The 12,042-nt window shown below is 49.3% G+C and overlaps 1 protein-coding gene across 1 annotated transcript in view; it reads left to right on the top strand.

The window, feature by feature from the left end:
* The window catches only part of LOC115181491 (serine/threonine-protein kinase SMG1-like), an 84,251-nt gene that overhangs the window by 69,740 nt on the left and 2,469 nt on the right, over positions 1 to 12,042 (top strand). The window contains 6 exon segments of the mRNA XM_029743405.1: positions 1,119 to 1,298; positions 4,287 to 4,514; positions 5,846 to 6,069; positions 6,214 to 6,314; positions 6,731 to 6,907; positions 10,842 to 10,948. Of these exon segments, the coding sequence (XP_029599265.1) occupies positions 1,119 to 1,298; positions 4,287 to 4,514; positions 5,846 to 6,069; positions 6,214 to 6,314; positions 6,731 to 6,907; positions 10,842 to 10,948 (1,017 nt within the window).

Genomic DNA, 12,042 nt, shown 5'->3' with positions numbered 1-12,042 from the left:
AATAGGGGAGCTGCAGTCTGTTTAGGAATAGGGGAGCTGCAGTCTGTTTAGGAATAGGGGAGCTGCAGTCTGTTTAGGAATAGGGGAGCTGCAGTCTGTTTAGGAATAGGGGAGCTGCAGTCTGTTTAGGAATAGGGGAGCTGCACTCTGTTTAGGAATAGGGGAGCTGCAGTCTGTTTAGGAATAGGTGACCAGTAATAAACTGGTCCTGAACCAAGAGCTTTATATTTGGTACAAATCGTTCCCTAAGCTGTAAGGAATGTGGTTTTAAACAAAAACCAGATAAAGCAACATCTCACGGCACAACGCCTCTCCCCTATTTGACCTGGATATTTGTTGTGTGTGTATTGATATGTAGGTTATGTACCATTTTTGTCCTTGAGCTGTTCTTGTCTATTTAATGTTCTCTATTATGTCATGTTTTGTGTGGAGCCCAGGAAGAGTAGCTGCTGCTTTCACAACAGCTAATGGGGATCCTAATGAAATGCCACAAAACAATAAGTGGATTTGAACTCTTCGTTACCATGTAAACAGGACGTGTAAATTCATTCACACCAGACAATGAAGATGTATCATGCTCTCCCTCCTCCGTGAATAGAAATTTGAGCGCATCCAACCACCGCTATAACGCTGGTGTAACGCCGCTTGTTGGAGGCGGGACAGAGAACAGATTGACAAAACGCCAGTGTTTCCCTGCCATCGCTCGCTCTGTGACTGACAGGCGACTGTCCTATCAACACTAGAAGATGCATATCGGTCATTCTAGCGGGAGAAGGCTAAACGGGCATGTCTGACTAGCGAATTTAAACTTTTGAATAAAAAGAAGCCTAGTTAATTTACGAAGTAGAAAAGTAGCCGGTTTACAATGTGTTATTTAGCCGACAAACGGCGCTTATGGAAAACCTTTGTTTAGTTCACATCTTTTAACCAGGGCCCTGTTAAAGACAGTAACTGTGTGTTCCTCAAGCCTGGCCCTGGAGAGCTATTTAAATATATATCTATCTAAACTTTATTATTCCCACTACCAGTTCACGTTCCTCAACTTTATTATTCCTGTTCCCAGGTGACGTTCCTGTGCAGTGCAGTACCGTACTGAAAGATATTCTTCCTGTTCCCAGGTGACGTTCCTGTGCAGTACCATACTGAACTTTGAGGGTCTGCGGATGCGGACCCCTGAGGCCCTGAGCATGGACTCTGCTCTGTTTGAGCTGCTGAAGAGGTGCCAGCAGACCTGCTCCTACGCTGCCCAGTTCAACACCTCCGTCTCCTCCATAGAGCTACAGCTGCTCCACAGACTGGTGAGTACTGACCCCTAGCTACAGCTGCTGCACAGACTGGTGAGTACTGACCCCTAGCTACAGCTGCTGCACAGACTGGTGAGTACTGACCCCTAGCTACAGCTGCTGCACAGACTGGTGAGTACTGACCCCTAGCTACAGCTGCTGCACAGACTGGTGAGTACTGACCCCTAGCTACAGCTGCTGCACAGACTGGTGAGTACTGACCCCTAGCTACAGCTGCTCCACAGACTGGTGAGTACTGACCCCTAGCTACAGCTGCTCCACAGACTGGTGAGTACTGACCCCTAGCTACAGCTGCTCCACAGACTGGTGAGTACTGACCCCTAGCTACAGCTGCTCCACAGACTGGTGAGTACTGACCCCTAGCTACAGCTGCTGCACAGACTGGTGAGTACTGACCCCTAGCTACAGCTGCTGCACAGACTGGTGAGTACTTACGTGTTAATTGGACACACATTGAAAGGAAATGCCAGAAACCAGCAGACACACTGCCCTCTGACACTAGGTTTTCACTCCAAGCCTAGTCTAGCACATCTGATTTCAAGTATTTTAGCTGGTTGATATGCTGAATCAGCTTAGTTACAACCGGGGTTAGAGAAATCCTACAGGAGGGCACCTCTCCAGGGACAGGGCTGATATAGGGGTACCAAATCCTACAGGAGGGAATGTCTCCAGGGACAGGGCTGATATAGGGGTACCAAATCCTACAGGAGGGTACCTCTCCAGGGACAGGGCTGATATAGGGGTACCAAATCCTACAGGAGGGAACCTCTCCAGGGACAGGGCTGATATAGGGGTACCAAATCCTACAGGAGGGAACCTCTCCAGGGACAGGGCTGATATAGGGGTACCAAATCCTACAGGAGGGAATGTCTCCAGGGACAGGGCTGATATAGGGGTACCAAATCCTACAGGAGGGAACCTTTCCAGGGACAGGGCTAATATAGGGGTACCAAATCCTACAGGAGGGAATGTCTCCAGGGACAGGGCTTATATAGGGGTACCAAATCCTACAGGAGGGAATGTCTCCAGGGACAGGGCTGATATAGGGGTACCAAATCCTACAGGAGGGTACCTCTCCAGGGACAGGGCTGATATAGGGGTACCAAATCCTACAGGAGGGTACCTCTCCAGGGACAGGGCTGATATAGGGGTACCAAATCCTACAGGAGGGCACCTCTCCAGGGACAGGGCTGATATAGGGGTACCAAATCCTACAGGAGGGGAACCTCTCCAGGGACAGGGCTGATATAGGGGTACCAAATCCTACAGGAGGGAATCTCTCCAGGGACAGGGCTGATATAGGGGTACCAAATCCTACAGGAGGGCACCTCTCCAGGGACAGGGCTGATATAGGGGTACCAAATCCTACAGGAGGGACCTCTCCAGGGACAGGGCTGATATAGGGGTACCAAATCCTACAGGAGGGCACCTCTCCAGGGACAGGGCTGATATAGGGGTACCAAATCCTACAGGAGGGTACCTCTCCAGGGACAGGCGTGATATAGGGGTACCAAATCCTACAGGAGGGTACCTCTCCAGGGACAGGGCTGATATAGGGGTACCAAATCCTACAGGAGGGAATCTCTCCAGGGACAGGGCTGATATAGGGGTACCAAATCCTACAGGAGGGTACCTCTCCAGGGACAGGGCTGATCTAGGGGTACCAAATCCTACAGGAGGGCATCTCTCCAGGGACAGGGCTGATATAGGGGTACCAAATCCTACAGGAGGGAACCTCTCCAGGGACAGGGCTGATATAGGGGTACCAAATCCTACAGGAGGGCACCTCTCCAGGGACAGGGCTGATATAGGGGTACCAAATCCTACAGGAGGGCTTCTCTCCAGGGACAGGGCTGATATAGGGGTACCAAATCCTACAGGAGGGCATCTCTCCAGGGACAGGGCTGATATAGGGGTACCAAATCCTACAGGAGGGTACCTCTCCAGGGACAGGGCTGATATAGGGGTACCAAATCCTACAGGAGGGTACCTCTCCAGGGACAGGGCTGATATAGGGGTACCAAATCCTACAGGAGGGTACCTCTCCAGGGACAGGGCTGATATAGGGGTACCAAATCCTACAGGAGGGCATCTCTCCAGGGACAGGGCTGATATAGGGGTACCAAATCCTACAGGAGGGTACCTCTCCAGGGACAGGGCTGATATAGGGGTACCAAATCCTACAGGAGGGTACCTCTCCAGGGACAGGGCTGATATAGGGGTACCAAATCCTACAGGAGGGCACCTCTCCAGGGACAGGGCTGATATAGGGGTACCAAATCCTACAGGAGGGCATCTCTCCAGGGACAGGGCTGATATAGGGGTACCAAATCCTACAGGAGGGTACCTCTCCAGGGACAGGGCTGATATAGGGGTACCAAATCCTACAGGAGGGCATCTCTCCAGGGACAGGGCTGATATAGGGGTACCAAATCCTACAGGAGGGTACCTCTCCAGGGACAGGGCTGATATAGGGGTACCAAATCCTACAGGAGGGTACCTCTCCAGGGACAGGGCTGATATAGGGGTACCAAATCCTACAGGAGGGTACTTCTCCAGGGACAGGGCTGATATAGGGGTACCAAATCCTACAGGAGGGTACCTCTCCAGGGACAGGGCTGATATAGGGGTGCCAAATCCTACAGGAGGGTACCTCTCCAGGGACAGGGCTGATATAGGGGTACCAAATCCTACAGGAGGGCACCTCTCCAGGGACAGGGCTGATATAGGGGTACCAAATCCTACAGGAGGGCATCTCTCCAGGGACAGGGCTGATATAGGGGTACCAAATCCTACAGGAGGGTATCTCTCCAGGGACAGGGCTGATATAGGGGTACCAAATCCTACAGGAGGGCATCTCTCCAGGGACAGGGCTGATATAGGGGTACCAAATCCTACAGGAGGGTATCTCTCCAGGGACAGGGCTGATATAGGGGTACCATTTGGGACTTTCCTTACTCTCCCATCTCTCCTCAAACTCAGAGCCCGGTGTTGGAGCTGCCCATCGGCAGCCCTGATTGGCTAGCTTGTGCCCAGAAGCAGCTGGGTCAGGAGCTGGCTACCCAGGGGGCTGTGCAAGAGGAGCGCGAGCAGCAGCTGGACGTCGCCACGGAATCACTGCAGCTATTGGTGGACAGCATCAAGGGCATCCTGTCCAATCACAACCGCCAGCTGGCTGACGTCAAACACCTTCTGAGGGCCATGGCCAAGGTACGGGGGAGACACACACACAGAGCGATGGATACACACACACACACACACACACACACACACACACACACAGAGAGAGATGGATACACACACCACCTGCTGCCGGCCATGGCTAAGGTACGGGCAGTGACACAAACAGGGAGACAGATGTACAGATGCATGATACTCTCAGCAATCCACTACGCAACTTTCACAATGATTTATTTGTTAGAAACACCTTCCTAACTGATCTGACCTCCGCCCACTCTGTTTGTCCCTGCGTGGCCCCCATACTGTAGCAAAGATGGTGGATAAGTGAAGATGTCTTTCATCAGGCTGTTTACTATAACAAAAAACAGCTGGGTCTGGTCTACTTAGTTCATTGACTGTAGATGAACCAGATAACAGCTGGGTCTGGTCTACTTAGTTCATTGACTGTATAATATGAACCAGATAACAGCTGGGTCTGGTCTACTTAGTTCATTGACTGTATAATATGAACCAGATTAACAGCTGGGTCTGGTCTACTTAGTTCATTGACTGTATAATATGAACCAGATAACAGCTGGGTCTGGTCTACTTAGTTCATTGACTGTATAATATGAACCAGATAACAGCTGGGTCTGGTCTACTTAGTTCATTGACTGTAGATGAACCAGATAACAGCTGGGTCTGGTCTACTTAGTTCATTGACTGTAGATGAACCAGATAACAGCTGGGTCTGGTCTACTTAGTTCATTGACTGTATAATATGAACCAGATAACAGCTGGGTCTGGTCTACTTTGTTCATTGACTGTAGATGAACCAGATAACAGCTGGGTCTGGTCTACTTAGTTCATTGACTGTATAATATGAACCAGATAACAGCTGGGTCTGGTCTACTTAGTTCATTGACTGTATAATATGAACCAGATAACAGCTGGGTCTGGTCTACTTAGTTCATTGACTGTATAATATGAACCAGATAACAGCTGGGTCTGGTCTACTTTGTTCATTGACTGTAGATGAACCAGATAACAGCTGGGTCTGGTCTACTTAGTTCATTGACTGTATAATATGAACCAGATAACAGCTGGTTCTGGTCTACTTAGTTCATTGACTGTATAATATGAACCAGATAACAGCTGGGTCTGGTCTACTTAGTTCATTGACTGTATAATATGAACCAGATAACAGCTGGGTCTGGTCTACTTAGTTCATTGACTGTATAATATGAACCAGATAACAGCTGGGTCTGGTCTACTTAGTTCATTGACTGTAGATGAACCAGATAACAGCTGGGTCTGGTCTACTTAGTTCATTGACTGTAGATGAACCAGTGAAATGTCTTTCTCTTCTGTCTCTCCCGTAGGACGAGGAGAACGCGCTGGCGGAGGGGGAGGAAGTGACCTACGAGGGCAGCGTCCGCCAGTTCCTGTTGGAGTACAAGGCGTGGCAGGACAACGTGCAGATCGTGCTGTTCACTGTCGTCCAGGCAACGGGCCAGCCCCGAGGGGGAGGGGCCAGTCAGGAGGGGGTGGAGCTACTGCAGGAGATACCTGCTACCCTGAAGGAGCTACACACACAGAGCACCAGGTACACACACACACACACACACACACACACACACACACACACACACACACACACACACACACACACACACCCTGAATGAGCTACAAACACCCCTACCTGTACTGACAGTGGCCACCCTGTCCCTCTGTCTCTCTCTGTCTTCAGTGTGTATAACGGCCTGGTTGGCTTTGCGTCTCCGTTGGTGACAGAGAGGGGTGGAGACTGTTCCAGCCCCACCTCTACGGCTCAGACCAGCTTCGCTGCAGGTAACTACACCGCCCTTATTGTGCGCTACCCTGGCTGAGGGCACCCTACTTCCAATGTGGTGCACTACTATGGGCCCTAGGTCAAAAGTAGGGCACTACATAGGGAATAGGGGGCCCTTTGTTTAATGTGATAACCTGTGTTAAATACCAGAATGATTAAAAATGGCATCTTGCTTCAGAGCTCACAGGCAATGATTACTCTCTCCCGTTCTCTTCTCTTTACGATCTTTCTCTCTGTCTTGCTCTTTCCTTTCTCTCTCTCTCTCTCTCTCTCTCTCTCTCTCTCTCTCTCTCTCTCTCTCTCTCTCTCTCTCTCTCTCTCTCTCTCTCTCTCTCTCTCTCTTTCTCTCTCTCTCTCTCTCTCTCTCTCTTTCTCTCTCTCTCTCTCTCTCTCTCTCTCTTTTCCCCCCCCCCAGCGGTGAGGTGCAGCGGTGTGAAGACTCAGACGGACTCAATGTCCCAGAATTCACGCAAGCTCCTCCCCCGTAACCTTGGCACCCCGGCGGACACCCCACCCAGCGCTCAGACGATGACCAGCAAGGGTCTGAATCCCAGCCCCAAACGGGCTGTACGCGACCCCAAGACGGGACGAGGTACGACCCCTCACCTCCAATTCAATGTGTATAATTAGGCAGCAGTACTGCTGCTTCTTCTAACTGTCCCAAATGGCCCCCTATTCCGTATAGACTGCTGCCTAACTGTCCCAAATAGGACCCTATTCCATATAGACTGCTACCCTAACTGTCCCAAACGGGACCCTATTCCATATAGACTGCTACCCTAACTGTCCCAAACGGGACCCTATTCCATATAGACTGCTACCCTAACTGTCCCAAATGGCCCCCTATTCCATATAGACTTCTACCCTAACTGTTCCAAATGGCCCCCTATTCCATATAGACTGCTACCCTAACTGTTCCAAATGGGACCCTATTCCATATAGACTGCTACCCTAACTGTCCCAAATAGGACCCTATTCCATATAGACTGCTACCCTAACTGTCCCAAACGGGACCCTATTCCATATAGACTGCTACCCTAACTGTCCCAAACGGGACCCTATTCCATATAGACTGCTACCCTAACTGTCCCAAATGGCCCCCTATTCCATATAGACTGCTACCCTAACTGTTCCAAATGGCTCCCTATTCCATATAGACTGCTACCCTAACTGTTCCAAATGGCCCCCTATTCCATATAGACTGCTACCCTAACTGTTCCAAATGGCCCCCTATTCCATATAGACTGCTACCCTAACTGTCCCAAATGGCCCCCTATTCCATATAGACTGCTACCGTAACTGTCCCAAATGGGACATTTACATTACATATAGTCTGCTGCCCAACTGTCCCAAATGGGACCTTATTCCATATAGTCTGCTGCTCAACTGTCCCAAATGGCCCCCTATTCCATATAGACTGCTACCCTAACTGTCCCAAATGGCCCCTATTCCATATAGACTGCTACCCTAACTGTCCCAAATGGCCCCCTATTCCATATAGACTGCTGCCCAACTGTCCCAAATGGCCCCCTATTCCATATAGACTGCTACCCTAACTGTCCCAAATGGGACCCTATTCCATATAGACTGCTGCCCAACTGTCCCAAATGGGACCCTATTTGATATAGTACAACAGTAGAGCACTGACTGTACAAAACATTAGGAACACCTCTCTAATATTGCGTTGCACCCCCCTTTGCCCTCAGAACAGCCTCAATTCGTCGGGGTTTGGACTCTACAAGGTGTTGAAAGCGTTCCACAGGGATGCTGGCCCATTGTTGACTCCAATGCTTCCCACAGTTGTGTCAAGTTGGCTGGATGTCCTTTGGGTGGTGGACCATTCTTGATACACACAGGAAACTGTTGAGCGTGAAAAATCCAGCAGCGTTGCAGTTCTTGACACAAACCGGTGCGCCTGGCACGTACTACCATACCCCGTTCAAAGTCACTTCAATATTTTGTCTTGCCCATTCACCCTCTGAATGGCACAGATACAGTCGTGGCCAAAAGATTTGAGAATGACAGAAATATTAATGTCCACAAAGTTTGCTGCTTCAGTGTCTTTAGATATTTTTGTCAGATGTTACTATGGAATACTGAAGTATAATTACAAGCATTTCATAAGTGTCAAAGGCTTTTATTGACAATTACATGAAGTTGATGCAAAGAGTCAATACTTGCAGTGTTGACCCTTCTTTTTCAAGACCTCTGCAATCCGCCCTGGCATGCTGTCAATTAACTTCTGGGCCACATCCTGACTGATGGCAGCCCATTCTTGCATAATCAATGCTTGGATTTTGTCAGAATTTGTGGGTTTCTGTTTGTCCACCCGCCTCTTGAGGATTGACCACAAGTTCTCAATGGGATTAAGGTCTGGCGAGTTTCCTGGCCATGGACCCAAAATATCGATGTTTTGTTCCCCGAGCCACTTAGTTAGCACTTTTGCCTTATGGCAAGGTGCTCCATCATGCTGGAAAAGGCATTGTTCATCACTAAACTGTTCCTGGATGGTTGGGAGAAGTTGCTCTCGGAGGATGTGTTGGTACCATTCTTTATTCATGGCTGTGTTCTTAGGCAAAATTGTGAGTGAGCCCACTCCCTTGGCTGAGAAGCAACCCCACACATGAATGGTCTCAGGATGCTTTACTGTTGGCATGACACAGGACTGATGGTAGCGCTCACCTTGTCTTCTCCGGACAAGCTATTTTCCGGATCCCCAAAACAATCAGAAAGGGCATTCATCAGAGAAAATGACTTTACCCCAGTCCTCAGCAGTCCAACCCCTGTACCTTTTGCAGAATATCAGTCTGTCCCTGATGTTTTTCCTGGAGAGAAGTGGCTTCTTTGCTGCCCTTCTTGACACCAAGACATCCTACAAAAGTCTTCGCCTCACTGTGCATGCAGATGCACTCACACCTGCCTGCTGCCATTCCTGAGCAAGCTCTGTACTGATGGTGCCCCGATCCCGCAGCTGAATCAACTTTAGGAGACGGTCCTGGCGCTTGCTGGACTTTCTTGGGTGCCCTGAAGCCTTCTTCACAACAATTGAACCGCTCTCCTTGAAGTTCTTGATGACCCGATAAATAGTTGATTTAGGTGCAATCTTACTGGCAGCAATATCCTTGCCTGTGAAGCCCTTTTTGTGCAAAGCAATGATGACAGCACGTGTTTCCTTGCAGGTAATCATGGTTGACAGAGGAAGAACAATGATTCCAAACACCACCCTCCTTTTGAAGCTTCCAGTCTGTTATTCAAACTCAACCAGCATGACAGAGTGATCACCAGCCTTGTCCTCGTCAACACTCACACCTGTGTTAACGAGACAATCACTGACATGATGTCAGCTGGTCCTTTTGTGGCAGGGCTGAAATGCAGTGGAATTGTTTTTTTCAGTTAATTTGCATGGCAAAGAGGGACTTTGCAATTTATTGCAATTCATCTGATCACTCTTCATAACATTCTGGAGTATATGCAAATTGCTATCATACAAACTGAGGCAGCAGACTTTGTGATAATTAATATTTGTGTCATTCTCAAAACTTTTGGCCACGACTGTAGACAATCCATGTCTCAATTGTCTCAAGGCTTAAAAATCCTTATTTAACCTGTCTCTCCCCTTCATCTACACTGATTTTAAGTGGATTTAATAAGTGACATCAATATGTGTGTATATATATTTTTTTATTTTATTTAACTAAGCAAGTCAGTTAAGAATAAATTCTTATTTACAATGACGGCCAAACCCGGACGACGCTGGGCCAATTGTGCACCACCCTACGGGGACTCCCAATCACGGCCGGTTGTGATGCAGCCTGGATTCAAACCAGGGTGTCTGTAGTGACACCTCAAGCACTGAGATGCAGCGCCTTAGATCGCTGCGCCACTCGGGATATAAAATATAAAAAGTAACACAATAACATAACAATAAGAGGCTATATACAGGAGGTACCGGTGCCGAGTCAGTGTGGAGGGGTACAGGTTAGTTGAGGTAATTTGTACATGTAGGTAGGGGTGAAGTGACTATGCATAGATAATAAACTGCGAGTAGCAGCAGTGTACAACATAACACCCCCCCCCCTCTCTCTTTATCGTAAATAGTCCAGTGGCCATTTTGATTAATTGTTCAGCAGTCTTATGGCTTGGGGGTAGAAGCTGGTAAGGAGCCTTTTGATCCTAGACTTGGCGCTCCAGTACCGCTTGCCGTGCGGTGGGCAGAGAAAAGTCTAACTTGGGTGATTGGGGAGTCTGACAATTTTTTGGGCTTTCCTCTGACACCGCCTATTGTATATAGGTCCTGGATGGCAGGAAGCTTGGCCCCAGGGATGTACTGGGCCATACGCACTACCCTCTGTAGCACCTTAAGGTCAGATGCCGAGCAGTTGCCATACCAGGCGGTGATGCAACCGGTCAGGATGCTCTCAACGGTGCAGCTGTAGAACTTTTTGAGGATCTGGGGACCCATGCCAAATCTGATGTGGTGGTTGTGTGTAGTGACTCTGACGTGGTGGTGTGTGTGTGTGCTGCAGCTGTCCAGGAGAGGAACTCGTACGCGGTGAGCGTGTGGAAGAGGGTGAAAGCCAAGCTGGAGGGGAGAGACGTAGACCCCAACAGGAGGATGAGTGTCACTGAGCAGGTAACTACACACTGAGCAGGTAGCAACACACTGCTTTACACACTGAGCAGGTAGCAACACGCTGCTTTACACACTGAGCAGGTAGCAACACGCTGCTTTACACACTGAGCAGGTAGCAACACGCTGCTTTACACACTGAGCAGGTAGCAACACGCTGCTTTACACACTGAGCAGGTAGCAACACGCTGCTTTACACTGAGCAGGTAGCAACACGCTGCTTTACACACTGAGCAGGTAGCAACACGCTGCTTTACACACTGAGCAGGTAGCAACACGCTGCTTTACACACTGAGCAGGTAGCAACACGCTGCTTTACACACTGAGCAGGTAGCAACACGCTGCTTTACACACTGAGCAGGTAGCAACACGCTGCTTTACACACTGAGCAGGTAGCAACATGCTGCTTTACACACTGAGTTAGTAGCAACACGCTGCTTTACACTGAGCAGGTAGCAACACGCTGCTTTACACACTGAGCAGGTAGCAACACGCTGCTTTACACACTGAGCAGGTAGCAACACGCTGCTTTACACACTGAGCAGGTAGCAACACGCTGCTTTACACACTGAGCAGGTAGCAACACGCCGCTTTACACACTGAGCAGGTAGCAACACGCTGCTTTACACACTGAGCAGGTAGCAACACGCTGCTTTACACACTGAGCAGGTAGCAACACGCTGCTTTACACACTGAGCAGGTAGCAACACGCTGCTTTACACACTGAGCAGTTAGCAACACGCTGCTTTACACACTGAGCAGGTAGCAACACGCTGCTTTACACACTGAGCAGGTAGCAACACGCTGCTTTACACACTGAGCAGGTAGCAACACGCTGCTTTACACACTGAGCAGATAGCAACACACTGAGCAGGTAGCAACACGCTGCTTTACACACTGAGCAGGTAGCAACACACTGAGCAGGTAGCAACACGCTGCTTTACACACTGAGCAGGTAGCAACACGCTGCTTTACACACTGAGCAGGTAGCAACACGCTGCTTTACACACTGAGCAGGTAGCAACACGCTGCTTTACACACTGAGCAGGTAGCAACACGCTGCTTTACACACTGAGCAGTTAGCAACACGCTGCTTT

Source organism: Salmo trutta, unplaced genomic scaffold (assembly GCF_901001165.1).
Source record: "Salmo trutta unplaced genomic scaffold, fSalTru1.1, whole genome shotgun sequence".
In the NCBI taxonomy this organism is placed as follows: Eukaryota; Metazoa; Chordata; class Actinopteri; order Salmoniformes; family Salmonidae; genus Salmo; species Salmo trutta.
This window is presented reverse-complemented; position numbering and strand designations above follow the sequence as displayed.